General features: G+C 46.2%; 1 protein-coding gene across 1 annotated transcript; it reads right to left on the bottom strand.

Moving 5' to 3' along the window:
* Positions 1-2,219: 2,219 nt before the first annotated feature.
* On the bottom strand, positions 2,220-15,720 carry LOC137299629 (putative leucine-rich repeat-containing protein DDB_G0290503). The gene is made up of 5 exons (XM_067968531.1): positions 15,317-15,720; positions 8,914-9,010; positions 7,630-7,783; positions 4,552-4,674; positions 2,220-4,228 (listed from the first exon to the last, which is right to left on the bottom strand). Exons 1-4 carry the CDS (start codon positions 15,563-15,565, stop codon positions 4,554-4,556), a joined length of 621 nt encoding a protein of 206 aa, XP_067824632.1. The 5' UTR covers positions 15,566-15,720; the 3' UTR covers positions 2,220-4,228; positions 4,552-4,553.
* Between the last annotated feature and the right edge of the window lie 962 nt (positions 15,721-16,682).

Genomic DNA, 16,682 nt, shown 5'->3' with positions numbered 1-16,682 from the left:
TAGGAGCAGGAAAAGTCCCTTTTCGATAAATCAATCTAACCTTCTCATAATCCCACAATATCCTTCTCATCACCTCCTCACCATATCCCTGAATCCCACCTACCCACCTCCTCACCATATCCCTCAACCTCACCTGCCCACCTGCTCACCAAATACCACCTACCTACCTCCTCATTATAACCTTCAATCCCACCTACCCACCTCCGCACCATATCCCTCAACCTCACCTACCCACCTGCTCACCAAATACCACCTACCTACCTCCTCATTATAACCTTCAATCCCACCTACCCACCTCCTCACCATATTCCTCAACCCCATCTACCCACCTGCTCCCATTATCCCTCAACCCCACCTGCCCATCTTCTCACAATATCCCCCAGTCCCATCTCCCACCTTCTGACCATATCCCTCAATCCCATTTTCTCACCATGTCCCTCAATCCCACCTTCTCATCACTTCCCTCAATCCCACCTACCCACCCTCTCACCATGTCCCTCAATCCCAACTAACCACCTTCTCACCATATCCTTCAATCCCACCTACCCACCTTTTCACACCTCCGTTAAGTCTGCAAGCGTGACCCTGAGCTTCTGGTCGCTTGCCATTTTAATTCTCCGTCCCACTCCCACTCTGACCTCTCTGTCCTCGGCCTCTTACACTGTTCCAATGAAACTCAACAGCAGCTTGAGTCACTTCCTCTTGAGATCAAGGACTTTACAACCTTCCAGACTCAACATTGAGTTCAAGAGCTTCAGATCATAACCACCGTTCCCCCTTTCTCAGACAGCAAGTGCTGGTAATGGTTCTGCTGAAACCATTTACTTCTCTAGACCCATCTTTTGCTTCTTTACGTGTTCCATTCCCACCCTCCTTGCCTTGCATCATCATCCCTTTTGTCATTTAATCACTCCTGTCCTCCACCCTATCGCAGACCTTCTCCTTTGTTCTTTCCTCCCTCCCGCCCCTTTCTCTGGCTCTATACTTGCTTATAAACTGTTAAATCTCTAACTTCTTCCAGTTCTGAGGAAAGACTTGAAACATTAACTCTGTATCTCTCTCCACAGATGCTGCCTGATTTGCCAAATGTTTCCAGAATTTTCTGTTTTTATTTCAGATTTCGATTCCTTGCTCCCACATTAACGCCTCGACTTCAACCTAACCGACCAGGCGAGAATCAAGGCGTGTTCGGGTCAGACGGGCGATTCACTCTCCACCCGATTTTACGCCTGATTGACCCCAATAGGTGCAGTGTAAATCTGGCGCCTGACCCGACTGCTTCCCGGTTCTCACTGGGTGGGTTAGGTTGAAATCAGGGCTTTAATTATTTGTGTTTATTCACATTGAACGACATCAGCCATCTACTGGCCCACTTCCTAAAAGTTTTAAATCCTTCTGAAACTGCTTGTTGCTCTCCGTTATTTCCCACCTTGCTGTTCGCACATCTTCAGATTGAAATAGGACCTGAATGTGAAAGATTATCGAAAGTTCAATCTCCCCCTTCCAATGGCTCAGCTGGAAAACGCACGAGCCAGTGCAATGCCAAGCCATGCGGAGTAAGAAGGTTCCGGGCTCAATCCACTGGACTGCGCAGAAGTGGCTGATCTCAGCCACCACAGTAGTGAGGGTCCTACATTGTGCTCCAGGGCAAGGGGAGGGGGGGAAAGCAGCAGGATCTCCCACTGTGGCTCGGTGTCCAATAACCCCGACAGATCCTACACAAGTAGGGCGTTCAGTGAGGGCAACTTTCTCCAGAGCGCCCTCTGCACTCCTAGGATCTGGACACTCACTGTCCAGACTCACACGTGAGGAATGGCTCCCTGGTCAAGGTCCTTGAGGCGAGAATCTATCCAAAGGGTTTGGGGGCTTTATATATAGAATAACGAATGTAATCGAGGGGTCCCAATGATCTATTTTTGAGGGTTGATTTACTGCCTTGCTCACTGGGAACGCAAATCAGAAATTTGGGCATGTGCTGCGCAGTTTTTCAAACATTTAAAAATGAGTGGTCAGAAAATTGTAAACCACAAGCGTTGAGTTTCTGTTACTTGCAGGCAAACGCAAATCTGCAGCTTGAAGCTGGAACATTACCCCATGGAGTCACAGATCGCTGTGTCTCTGGCACGTGCTTTGCTCCGATCAGGATGTGATTTCGGAATGACTGGAGTTTCATCTGGAGACCAGTGGAAGCAACAAAATCTGTTCACTTGGCACCAGAGTTGGTTTTATTGTTATATTTTATTGCAAATATGCACAGAAATATTATATTAAAGATATAGACACACAATTCATTTGGTGTTAAGTTAATTGGTCTCTGGATTAGTACAAACTATCATGGAATCTTACGGCACAGAAGGAGGCCAATTGGCCCGTTGTGCCTGAGCTGGCCGTTTGAAAAGAGCTATCCAATTAGTCCCACTGCCCTGCTCTTTCCCCACAGCCCTGAAAATGTCTCCTTTTCAAGTATTTATCCAATTCCCCTTTTGAAAGTTATTATTGAATCTGCTCCCTCCGCCCTTTCAGGCAGCGCATTCCAGATCAGAACAACTCGCTGCATTAAAAAAATTCTCCTTATCACCACCCTGGTTCTTTGCCAATTATCTTCAATCTGTGTCCTCTGGTTACCGACCCTCCTGCCAGTGGAAACAGTTTCTCCTTATTTACTCTATCAAAACCCTTCATAATTTTGAACACCTCTATTAAATCTCCCCTTAACCATCTTTGCTCCAAGGAGAACAATCCCGGCTTCTCTAGTCTTTCTTGAGAAACACATATACATCTCACTCAATAAATATGTGGAACAGGCTTGAGGGCCTGAATGGCCTGCTCCTGTTCCTATGTACATCAGAGGGGTGGGGGAGCAGTAACAACTCCCACTTTACAGAGTGTCAAATCCCAGTGCTTCCCATCACTTAAATCCATCACCAACTGTTACAGAAGCAAAAGTCAGATTCTTTTCTTTGACTTTTTTTCGGTTCCTGGATAACATCTTATGTTTTGCTAAAAAAAAATACTGATAGACATTTCTGGTCATTATAACCTCGTGTAGGACTCGGTGAAACAAAGGCTGGCAAAATCCAACCAATCCACGTTTCTGAGCCTCAACACCCAGTGTTATTCAAGCTCACTAACCGTCATAGCAAAAAAAAACCCCAGTGAAATCAAATAGTAGTAATGTAAAATTGATCCCCTCCCCTTACCATGTCGTCAAGGCAACCTTTTTGCCAATTGGAGGCATCTGTCAATTGTGTAATTAATCCCTGATTTTGTTGAGAGGCCCAAGACTCTGGGTGCAGGTCACAACACCATGGAGGGAGGAGAAGGAGCAGAGGGGTTGTCCAGTAGTTAATGGACGTCAACTTAGGTTTTAAAATTCTGTAGACTGCAGGCAGGAAGGGTGGATTGAGGTGGGTGAGGAAGTGTCACAGTCTTAAGACACTGGGAAAGAATGATTGATTCATTGACATGATGGGGTAGACATTACATGGGCTATGGGAGGAGATTAAATGGGCGAGTAGAGTCTGTGATGGAGTAGAGTGTACATGGACCTTGGAAGGAGTGAGACTGATGTACTGAGTGGCCTTTTCTCATTCCGTGACATTAAATGGGTGGGTAGAGTCCGTGATGGAGTAGAGTGTACACGGGCTATGGGAGGAGATTAAATGGGTGGGTAGAGTCCATGACGGAGTAGAGTGTACATGGACCGTGGAAGGAGTGAGACTGATGTACTGAGTGGCCTTTTCTCATTCCGTCTCTCGGACGTTCATATTAACTCTAGGGCAGGCTGTTGTCTGTCACTGTTACTTGAACCAGTTTGGCTGAAACCGCCCTGTGCTACAGATCTCAGTTATCACCAGCCCAACATCACTTCTTCAAAACAAAGGGTTCAGTTTTTAATATGAAGATACGTGGGACAGGACAGGGAGGGTGACAACCTCCCAGAGGGTGTTTGGCAACCAAGAGAATCTGAACTTTAGTGAAAAGCCACCAACTCCGATATCATCACTGGACAATCTTCCCGTTGTAACGGACAAGAATCTTGTTTCCCATTCGTGTCACAGAGAAGCAGGTTTGCGTTTGTTTTTTTATTGAGGATCGCTACCCAGAGACTCAGAACCATAGTTTCTTCCTCCAATCAACAGTGCCTCAATCTCTTGGCACAGGAGTGTTTGCTCCATCTCTGCATGTTGACGGTTCCACTTCATCATCTCAGGATTTTGGCGGAGTCCTGTACAACATAAGGAAAAGGTTTTTGAAAATGCTTTTGCTCCCCTTCCCCAAGTTCACCCTCCCACCTCCCCGTCCCTCCTTCCTCCCACGGTCCCCTCCCTCCACCTCTCCCCCTCCCTTCTCCTCTCTCCCTCCCTCCCTCCTTCCCCCCGTCCCTCCCCCTCCCTTTCTCCCGCCTCTCCCTTTCTCCCTCTCCCTCCCTCCCCCTCTCTGTCCCTTCCCGCCCTCACTCCCTCCCACTCTCTCCTCCCTCCCTCTCCCCCCGTTCCTCAAGGCACACTGGGTACCGTTTCCACTGATTGTTCTTTATCGGTTACTCACCGTTAACTGCATTTATTATTAGAGCATGACCCGAAACCCAGGCAAGAACCACCAATGCCAATCAAAACGGTGAACCAACTGCATTCTCCATGATACCTAACTGGCTGATTCCAACACTTGTTTCTGTAAGAAGTAAATTAAGACAAAGTCAGAATTTATTTTCAATATTAAGAATGATAGGAACGTAAAACACAGAACGAGAAAAGGCCATCCGCCCACTCCTCCCACAGCCTGTGAACACTCTACCCTGTCATGGACTCTACCCACCCATTTAATCTTCTCCCATAGCCAATGTACACTCTACCCTCTGATGGACTCTACCCACCCATTTAATCCCCTTCTATACCTTATGTACACGTTACCCTATCATGGACTCGAGCCACTCATTTAACTTCCGAAGGGAAAGTTCTGTTTAAACACTCCCTGCTGCTCAAAGGGGATTGAGCAAAACTTCAGAATATTCATCCATCAATCACATCTCCACTATTAAACCCTTTCCTGATGCCCTCCATTAATTCCTTTAGTTGTCAGTTGGTAGCACTCTTGCCTCTGGGTCTGAAAGTTGTGTGTTCAGTCTGACTCCAGGACGTGAGCACATTGTCTAGGCTAATACTCCAGTGCAGTACTGAGGGAGTGCTATCCCATGGCAATATTTCAGAGAGGAGCGGTGAGTTTTCTCGGTGTCCTGGTCAATATGCCTCTCTCATCCAACATCTCCAAAAACACATTAACTGGTCTTGCATTTCATTTCTGTTTGTGGAATCATGGTCTGAAAAAGGCTGCCGGGATTGCCTACATAACAACAGTGACTGCACTTCAAAAGTAATTCGTTGACTGTGGGACATCCTGAGGAGATGAAAGGCGCTACATAAATGCAAGTTCCTTCTGTATTGTAGTCTTTCTCATCTTGGTTTTATTGACACCGCTACGGTCATTGACGCTACGGTCATTGTCGCTACGGTCATTGAAGCTACGGTCATTGACGCTACGGTCATTGACGCGATGGCCATTGACACTACGGTCATTGTCGCTATGGTAATTGACACTACGGTCATTGACGCTATGGTTGAGAATGCCTACGTGGCAATCTTTCAGTAGAATACCTACTTGTCAAGTAGCATTGCGGTTAAGCAACAGTTAGTTAGTAGCCTACTAGCTAGAAGTAGAACAATGGGCCCCTTTTCGGCCTCATGTTTGTGTGCTTAGCTCTTTATGTGTAAGTCCTGTGATGTCTCAACAGTTGACAAGACTTGATAAGATTAGGGGTCTGGTTGGGGTATCTGTGCAGCTGGAACATTCTGAAGTTAAGCAATAACAGTACAAGGCCGAAGGAACATTCCGTAGTTAGGAGATAAGGATGCATCCCTCTCTTGTTGTAACCGCGGCATGATCATGCACGTGTACTACCTGTGATTGGCCTGCCCTCATGTAACCTAGGCATGGCCTACACATGAACCGCTTATGATTGGTGTTGATCATTGTTAATCATGCTCATAGTCCTGTTGTAACTGTATAAATGTGTAAACCTCTGTATGGAACCTTGCTTGCTCTATTGGACTTGACAAGACTCTGTCAGGAGTCAATGTCGATACTATAGACTAAGCCCCGCGGATAATAAAATTCTGTTGAACTTTAAAGGTGTATTCGACTCAGTGTTTGCTGAACCAGACTGAGGGTAAAAGAATCCAGAGTTCGTCATGGTCATTGTCGCTATGGTCATTGTCGCTACGGTCATTGACGCTATGGTAATTGACACTACGGTCATTGTCGCTACGGTCATTGACACTATGGTCATTGACACTACGGTCATTGACGCTATGGACATTGACACTATGGTCATTGTCGCTACGGTCATTGTCGCTATGGTAATTGACACTACGGTCATTGACGCTACGGTCATTGTCGCTACGGTCATTGACGCTACGGTCATTGCTCCGATAACTTTTCCACTCTTCTTCCCTCTAATCTCCAAACCCCCTGTCCTACACACCCTTCCTCCTCCCTGAATCCTCAATGTGTTGATATCACAGTGCCTCCCACTCAAGCTCATTATTCTTTCCCAGCACCTCAAAACTATGGTACCCCTAACTTCCCTCAGTCTTTGCTTTCTCTGACAATCGTAAGGTTTTTAAACCCACCTAGAGTCAAGTAGGGGGTCAGTATGCACTGGAATAAATTGTTTTCTGATCTTGAAGACTCAGGGTAGAAATTGGACCTCGCTGTGCCCGTTTTAAGGCTCAATTTCAGGCCGGCCGGTTTGGGGGTCTGTGCAGAGCCGATTCTGGATCCCAAACACAGGCCTGGGTAAATTTTTACCCTTCTAACTCTTGGTGGCTTATCCAGCCTGGTGTCAACTACAGCTTGGCTCAGTGGGTAGCTCTCTCACCTCTGACTCAGAAGGTTGTGGGTTCAAGCCTCACTCTAGAGTAACTTGAGCCCATAATCCAGGCTGACACTTCAGTGCCAGTACTGAGGGAGTGCTGCACTGCCGGGGGTGCTGTCTTTCTGATGAGACTTTAAACCGAGGGCCCTGTCTGCCCTCTTAGGTGGACATAAAAGATCCCATGGTACTATTTGAAGAAGAGCAGGGGAATTCACCCTGGTGTCCTGGGCCAATATTTATCCCTCAACCAACATCATTAAAAACAGATTATCTGGTCATTATCTCATTGCTGTTTGTGGGATCTTGCTGTGTGCAAATTGGCTGCAGCGTTTCCTACATCACAACAGTGACTACACTTAAAACGTGAAGTGGCTGTAAAGCGCTTTAGGGCGTCCTGAGGTCGTGAAAGGGCGCTATATAAATGCAAGTCTTTCTGTCTTTTACCTCATCTTCTCTCATAGAATCATACAGCACGGAGAAAGGCCATTCGGCCCACCGTGCCTGTGCCAGCTCTTTAAAAGAGCTTTCCAATTAGTCCCACTCCCCCCTGCTCCTTCCCCTTAGTGAAATTTTCCTTTGCAAGTACATATCTGAGTCTCCATTTTCTTGCTGCTGCATCCCGATTGACGGGCCTCGAGCCTTTCACCAACGTTTCTCAACATAAAACTTTATCTTGCAAAAACACAGCCTCTTACAGTTGCTGATTCAGCCTCGAGTGATTCTCAATCCACTCTTCAACTTCTCTCTGCTTCTCATCCAGACGTTTAGTCGCTCTATTAAGTTCCTCTTCCTGGTTTTCTTGTTTCTCTTCCAGATCGGAGAACTTCACTTCCCAATGTTGAAGAACATCTGATAAAGTAAGAATAAAGACCTGTTGAAATCGTAGACAAAGTAAGCAGGGGTCTGAGTCAGTTAAAGCCTTTATTTCTTTTTTCCTAAGCAAGGAAATCATGATGAACCTTTATAAAACACTGGTTCAGCCACAACTGGAGTATTGTGTCCAATTCTGGGCACCGCACTTTAGGAAAGATGTGAAGGCCTTAGAGACGGTGCAGAAAAGATTTACTAGAATGGTTCCAGGGTTGAGGGACTTCAGTTACGTGGATAGACTGGAAAAGCTGGGGTTGTGCTCCTTAGAGCAGAGAAGTTTGAGAGGAGATTGATAGAGGTGATCAAAATCATGAAGGGTTTAGATAAAGTAAATAAAGAGAAACTGTTCCCATTGGCAGAAGGGTCAAGAACCAGAGGACACAGATTTAAGGTGATTGGCAATAGAACCAAAGGCGACACGAGGAAAAGCTTTTTTACGCAGCGAGTAGTTATGATCTGGAATGTGCTGCCTGAAAGGGCGGTGGAAGCAGATTCAATCGTGGCTTTCAAAAGGGAATTGGATAAATACTTGAAGGGAAAGAATTTCGAGGGCTATGGAGAAAGAGCAGGGGATGGGACTAACTGGATTGCTCTTACATAGAGCCGGCGCAGGTTCGATGGGCCGAATGGCCTCCTTCTGTGCTGTAACCATTCTATGATTCTAATTCTCACCCATCCTCTACTGATGGGATAATAGTTCCACATGGATCAAATAGCACCCCAAAGTTGCCCATTCTTGGCGCCTGAGCCCAGATAGTGAGAGTCAATAGGCTATTCAACCTTGGGGGCATCACAGCCAAGCCTGATGTCCTCAGGCGTCCTGCAGGGGTCACTGGGAATGGGAATCTCTGCAATTCCAATTTGGCAATTTTCCTCAGTCCAATTTGGCCAGGTTTATTCTACAGAAACAGGAATCCCTGGAGTGGGCTGGTTGGAGATTCTTTCCCTCGCTGTGAGTGGGGATCCGTGTCCAAAATAAAGAGCAGCGATTTGGCCGATGGATCTTGGAGGGTTCTATCCGCGAGTCTGTCCCTCCATGGCTCTCGCCCCTCCATACCTCTGTAACCTCCTCCAGTCCCACAACCCTCCGAGATCTCTGCGCCTCTAACCTTTCAGTTGCTCTTGTTCATTGTTCAGGTTGGTATTGAGGAGTTCAAGATCTTTTAGCTTCTTCTCTAATGTGACAATGTTCTCACTCAGGGCAACCTGGAAAAAAAATATATACGTCACAAGTAGTTTGTGAATTTTTGTGCTTATCAAGGTTCATTGCTGAGAGATGAAACACTTCCTCATTTTGGGCGCTCATTGTTAGCACCAAACGGTTTGGTACAGCACAGGTTAGATACAGAGTAAATCTCTCTCCACACTGTCCCACCAAACACTCCCAGGGCAGGTACAGCACGGGTTAGATACAGAGTAAAGCTCCCTCTACACTGTTCCATCAAACACTCCCAGGGCAGGTACAGGGTCAGATACAGAGTAAAGCTCCCTCTACACTGTTCCATCAAACACTCCCAGGGCAGGTACAGGGTCAGATACAGAGTAAAGCTCCCTCTACACTGTTCCATCAAACACTCCCAGGGCAGGTACAGGGTTAGATACAGAGTAAAGCTCCCTCTACACTGTCCCGTCAAACACTCCCAGGGCAGGTACAGGGTTAGATACAGAGTAAAGCTCCCTCTACACTATCTGAACAATGTCTCAGCCCTAACCTTAACATCCACTACTTTTCCATTTCCTACACTAGCCATTCTGTGCTGTGGGCTTGGTGACCACAGAGAATTGGGTTGAGTCTGGCCAATCAACATTGACCTTTAAAACCAGCAGACAGAGGAGAATTTCACCCATCGGTCTGGGCTGGACTTGAAGCCCGGTTCCAGCACAGAGTTCCACCCAGTCTTTCCAGAATTGTTTTTGTTTTGGTATTTTTAAGAAAAATGGAAAGGAAAGAAAGACTTGAATTTATATAGCACATTTCACAACCTCAGGCCGTCCCAAAGCGCTTTACAGCCAGTGAAGTACTTTTGAAGTGTAGTCACTGTTGTAATGTAGGAAACAGAGAGGCCAATTTGCGCACAGCAAGATCCCACAAACAGCAACGTGATAATGACCAGATAATCTGTATTTTTAGTGATGTTGGTTGAGAGATAAATATCGGCCCCAGGACACCGGGGAGAACTCACCTGCTCTCCCTCATAATAATGGCGTGGGACCCTTTACGTCCACTTGAGAGGGCAGACAGGGCCTTGATTTAACGTCTCATCCAAAAGGCGGCACCTCTGACAGTGCAGCACTCTCTCAGTGCTGCACCAGGAGTGACAGCTTAGATTTTGTGCTCAAGTCTCTAATGTGGGATTTAAACCCACAACCATCGGACTCAGAATTGTTGCCCACAGAGCCACAGCTGACACCTAGTTGCCCCTCCCTCCCCAACACTAGTCCAGATCCTGACAAAAGAATGAGTTAACCCGTTTTGGTGAGTAATCCATGTTTCTCTGCCTGGAGAGACAGAAACCGAATTGATCTGAACCCAGTCGGGGTCCTGAGAAGATAGATTCATTTCTCGTTTTAAGTAGGGCAAAGACCAAAAGCAAGTCATAGCGTTACCAGTGTGATCAAAGGGTTTCAACAAAAATAAAACCACACCAATGCAGTTAGGCAGCAAGTCTGACTGGAAAATCATGTTGCAGTTGTGAGTGTTTTTGTTTTTAGAGCTTGTAATTTGAGCTTGTTTTAATGAACTGCGTCCATGGTATCGAGCCATGGCAAAGAATAATATTGTGTGGGATGGAGGGGGTCTGAAATTCAATATAAAGTATGTGGCACTGAGCTAACACGGATCAGGAAATTCCCAGGTTTCAGCCCCTCCCACCCCTAGTCTACAGTTGAGACACTATTAATGGCCACCGTTCCCCTGAGTTAGGGAGAGTAATAAAATCAACCCAGGGGTTCCTGCTCCTGATCTTTACCCAGGGACCTCTGCTGGAAAGAGCAGGTAGGTGTAGATTGCCCCCATGCCCACCGATGCCCCCGTACCCATGTGCCCCTGGTGCCCTCTGCTCCATGCCCCCGGTGCCCCCATGCTCACCCATGCCCACCCCCCCCACCCCCCCCATTCGATACAATCCAAGACTTACCTGAACTCTTACCCTTTCATATCCTCTTCCTTGCTCTGCTCCGGTCTGACTGAGGTCAGCCTGTCAATCAGGCCGGCCTGTCGGACGGCAAACCAACAAAAAAAATTGTAAGGGTGTCCGGCAAACCCGTACTTCCGGGTCTCCATCCGCGTTTCGACCCCCACCCCGCCTCCGCCTCCTTCCCGGCTCCGGGTCAAAATCCTGGCCAAGGTAATTGGCAAAAGAACCAGAGGGGAGATGAGGAGAATTTTTTTTAATGCAGTGAGTTGTTATGATCGGGATTGCGCTGCCTGAAAGGGCGGAGGAAGCAGATTCAGTAATAACTTTCAAAAGGCGTCACGTGAGTAACTATAGGAGGACCTGTTGTGCACCTACTGTTAAAATTGGCGCCAGATGCCCATCAGGGGCGGCAATCGAGGCTGATTTTTTTTTAACCCTCTTCAGAACCCCTAGAGCAGGAAGACTAATTGTTGTTTTGCTCTTGACTTGACCTAGGCTGAGATGAGCTAAGTCAGCACAGGCTGGGGATTACATCAAATTACATAGAATGTACAGCACAGAAACAGGCCATTCGGCCCAAAAGGTCCATGCTGGTGTTTATGCTCCACTCGAGCCTCCTCCCAACCCTCTTGATCTAACTCGATCAGCATAGCCTTCTATTCCTTTCTCCCTCATGTGTTTATCTCGCTTCCTCTTAAAGGCATCCACACTATTCGCCTCAACTACTCCTTGTGGTAACGAGTTCCACATTCTCACCACTCTCTGGGTAAAGAGCGATTGAAGCTGAAACTTTTCAGTGTTGCGTTGCTCAGATTCACACTGTGTCAATAAAGTGGTCAACACTGTTATTTATGTTTATGTTTTTAAAAAATTCATTCTTGGGTTGTGGCCATCGCTGGCAAGCCCGGCATTTATTGCCCATCCCTCGCTCCCCTTTCACAACTGAAGGGCTTGCTAGACTACTTCAGAGGGCAGTTAAGATTCAACCACGTTGGTGTAGGGACTGGAGCCAAATATAAGCCGGACCGAGTAAGAACAGCAGGCTTCCTTCCCTAAAAAGAAAGACTTTTTAAAAATTTGTTCAAGGGATGTGTGCATCACTGGCGAGGCCGGCATTTATTGCCCATCCCTAATTGCCCTTGAGAAGGTGGTGGTGAGCCGCCCTCTTGAACTGCTGCAGTCCGTGTGGGATTTACTTGCATTTATATATCGCCTTTCACGACCTCAGGGCGTCCCAAAGCGCTTTACAGCGCTTTGGGACGCCCTGAGGTCGTGAAAGGCGGTATAAAAGTATACTTTTGAAGTTTAGTCACTGTGGTAATGCAGGAAACTAATGGACACTAAAGGATATCAATGAACCAGTTGGGTTTTTTCGACAACCTGACAGCTTCACAGTCACTTTTACTGAGATAAGGACTTGCACAACACCAGGTTATAGTCCCAACAGTTTTCATAGAATCATACAATCATAGAAGTTTACAACATGAAAACAGGCCCTTCGGCCCAACATGTCCATGTCGCCCAGTTTATACCACTAAGCTAGTCCCAATTGCCTGCACTTGGCCCATATCCCTCTATACCCATCTTACCCATGTAACTGTCCAAATGCTTTTTAAAAGACAAAATTGTACCCGCCTCTACTACTGCCTCTGGCAGCTCGTTCCAGACACTCACCACCCTTTGAGTGAAAAAATTGCCCCTCTGGACCCTTTTGTATCTCTCCCCTCTCACCTTAAATCTATGCCCCCTCGTTATAGACACCCCTACCTTTGGGAAAAGATTTTGACTATCTACCTTATCTATGCCCCTCATTATTTTATAGACTTCTATAAGATCACCCCGAAACCTCCTACTCTCCAGGGAAAAAAGTCTCAGTCTATCCAACCTCTCCCTATAAGTCAAACCATCAAGTCCCGGTAGCATCCTAGTAAATCTTTTCTGCACTCTTTCTAGTTTAATAATATCCTTTCTATAATAGGGTGACCAGAACTGTACACAGTATTCCAAGTGTGGCCTTACTAATGTCTTGTACAACTTCAACAAGACATCCCAACTCCTGTATTCAATGTTCTGACCAATGAAACCAAGCATGCTGAATGCCTTCTTCACCACCCTATCCACCTGTGACTCCACTTTCAAGGAGCTATGAATCTGTACTCCTAGATCTCTTTGTTCTATAACTCTCCCCAATGCCCTACCATTAACGGAGTAGGTCCTGGCCCGATTCGATCTACCAAAATGCATCACCTCACATTTATCTAAATTAAACTCCATCTGCCATTCATCGGCCCACTGGCCCAATTTATCAAGATCCCGTTGCAATCCTAGATAACCTTCTTCACTGTCCACAATGCCACCAATCTTGGTGTCATCTGCAAACTTACTAACCATGCCTCCTAAATTCTCATCCAAATCATTAATATAAATAACAAATAACAGCGGACCCAGCACCGATCCCTGAGGCACACCGCTGGTCACAGGCCTCCAGTTTGAAAAACAACCCTCTACAACCACCCTCTGTCTTCTGTCATCAAGCCAATTTTGTATCCAATTGGCTACCTCACCTTGGATCCTGTGAGATTTAACCTTATGTAACAACCTACCATGCGGTACCTTGTCAAAGGCTTTGCTAAAGTCCATGTAGACCACGTCTACTGCACAGCCCTCATCTATCTTCTTGGTTACCCCTTCGAAAAACTCAATCAAATTCGTGAGACATGATTTTCCTCTCACAAAACCATGCTGACTGTTCCTAATCAGTCCCTGCCTCTCCAAATGCCTGTAGATCCTGTCTCTCAGAATACCCTCTAACAACTTACCCACTACAGATGTCAGGCTCACCGGTCTGTAGTTCCCAGGCTTTTCCCTGCCGCCCTTCTTAAACAAAGGCACAACATTTGCTACCCTCCAATCTTCAGGCACCTCACCTGTAGCTGTCGATGATTCAAATATCTCTGCTAGGGGACCCGCAATTTCCTCCCTAACCTCCCATAACGTCCTGGGATACATTTCATCAGGTCCCGGAGATTTATCTAACTTGATGCGCGTTAAGACTTCCAGCACCTCCCCCTCTGTAATATGTACACTCCTCAAGACATCACTATTTATTTCCCCAAGTTCCCTAACATCCATGCCTTTTTATTTTAAATCACAAGCTTTCGGAGCTTTCCTCCTTCGTCAGGTGAGTGAAGGGTTCTAAAAACGCACAGCATATATAATCAGAGGACAATGCCTGGTGATTACAGATAATCTTTCCAACTGCCCCCTATCACATTGTGGAAAATTATAAAGACCACATTAATGTAGAAATACGTGAACAGTTACTTGACCATAAAAAAAGAGAAAAGCATGATGGGTATTTGACCAATGTTAACTCCTTGACTCCCATACATAGGGTAGTTACAATTTCACACACACACACAGAAAGACACAATTGTCTTTGGTACGTTGATAATTAAGTTGGCTGTCCAGGTGCTTGGTACTGTCTGGCCTCCCCCCCTCCCCCCGTTCAGATAAGGGTATTGCTGGCTTATAATATAATGAGAATACAGTTTCTTGACAGGCCATGTAGCCTTGATTCTGACTTCAGCCCTACTGATTAACCAGCTTGTAATTTAGGGAGGTAGTGTTCTCTCATGCCTGTGAAGCCTAGTGCCTAAACAGGAATGAGCTACGGATGTCAGAGGGTGGGTTCCCTATTTTTGATTGACTAACCACTTGAACCAATGAGAGTGTACATGTACGCCCATAGTCAATGATAGACAGACATTACTGAATTAAGTGTATAAAAGATAACTGCTTTCTTTGTTCGAAGAAGACGTAGCCTCAACCATTGTTTGAGGTACACTTCCAACTTGTACAAGTTTCTTAATAAATTCTTACTTGTCTGAAAATAAGTGTTTGGAGTTAATGCATTGTGTATAATAGGTAATTAAGTTTTCAACAACACCTCGGCTGGGAGACGATCACAGCAATCAAAGGTGTCGTTGGTGTTCAGACAGGTTAGCCACGGAGAACATAACATCCCAGTATACTGAATACTATCGACACTTTTACTGAGACCAGCTTTTTATTTCCCAGATGTTTTTTAAAACTGAATTCAAATTCTTAAGCTGCCCTGGTGGGAGCTGAACTCCCGTTCACTCTGGATTAATTATTCCAGGTCTCTAGGTTACTAGTCCAGTAACATAACCACTTCACTACTGAACGTATGTGTTATGTACTTGCAAATAAAATGAACAAAAATTGACTTTTTCACAGAGCCTCCGAGTTTTACTAAAGAGCTGCTTCACTTTTAGCAACAAATATCATCCCTTAAAGGGCTTCCTTTACTAGAATCAATAACACACGGACTGTCGATGGTTTTACTACTCACCGATTGAGCCTGGCAGTTGTTTAATAAGGACTGGCTCTCCCCCCGTGCCTGCTCACATTCATTTAACATAAACGTTTCGTTTTGCAGTCGCTTTTCACACTGTTTCAGCTCGAGGACAGGGTCCGAGTTCATCACATACACAAACGAAGACAAAAAAATCAAAGCCACCAGGCTCAGTAAACCGACCAAATATTTTAAAATACAATCTCTGCGTCCTGAGGAACCCATCGTACTGTCAGATTTATTCATCTAGAATGGCCCCGCCTGATCCACACAGCACCGGTCCCTGTACCTACTCTGCACTAGCTGTACTACACCAGGCTGCCTTCGTATTGAAACGTTTCTACTTATCAGAAAATCACTCTCATCATCATAAATCTTCAAACCCCCCCCCCACAGAACAACATTTACTGGAAATCACATGATTCAAACCATTTCAGTTTGTGGCAGCAAGCCAGCCCCTGCAGGGTTACGAACTTTTCTCACTGAAATCTCTTGCTTACTTTGACTTATTAGGTGACTCACACTTCAGAATTTAAGAATTTTTAGGAGCAGGAAAAGTCCCTTTTCGATAAATCAATCCAACCTTCTCATAATCCCACAATATCCTTCTCATCACCTCCTCACCATATCCCTGAATCCCACCTACCCACCTCCTCACCATATCCCTCAACCTCACCTGCCCACCTGCTCACCAAATACCACCTACCTACCTCCTCATTATAACCTTCAATCCCACCTACCCACCTCCTCACCATGTCCCTCAACCTCACCTACCCACCTGCTCACCAAATACCACCTACCTACCTCCTCATTATAACCTTCAATCCCACCTACCCACCTCCTCACCATATTCCTCAACCCCATCTACCCACCTGCTCCCATTATCCCTCAGCCCCACCTGCCCATCTTCTCACAATATCCCCCAGTCCCATCTCCCACCTTCTGACCATATCCCTCAATCCCATTTTCTCACCATGTCCCTCAATCCCACCTTCTCATCACTTCCCTCAATCCCACCTACCCACCCTCTCACCATGTCCCTCAATCCCAACTAACCACCTTCTCACCATATCCTTCAATCCCACCTACCCACCTTTTCACACCTCCGTTAAGTCTGCAAGCGTGACCCTGAGCTTCCGGTCGCTTGCCATTTTAATTCTCCGTCCCACTCCCACTCTGACCTCTCTGTCCTCGGCCTCTTACACTGTTCCAATGAAACTCAACAGCAGCTTGAGTCACTTCCTCTTGAGATCAAGGACTTTACAACCTTCCAGACTCAACATTGAGTTCAAGAGCTTCAGATCATAACCACCGTTCCCCCTTTCTCAGACAGCAAGTGCTGGTAATGGTTCTGCTGAAACCA

The sequence above is a fragment of the Heptranchias perlo genome, chromosome 29, assembly GCF_035084215.1.
Source record: "Heptranchias perlo isolate sHepPer1 chromosome 29, sHepPer1.hap1, whole genome shotgun sequence".
NCBI lineage: Eukaryota > Metazoa > Chordata > Chondrichthyes > Hexanchiformes > Hexanchidae > Heptranchias > Heptranchias perlo.
This window is presented reverse-complemented; position numbering and strand designations above follow the sequence as displayed.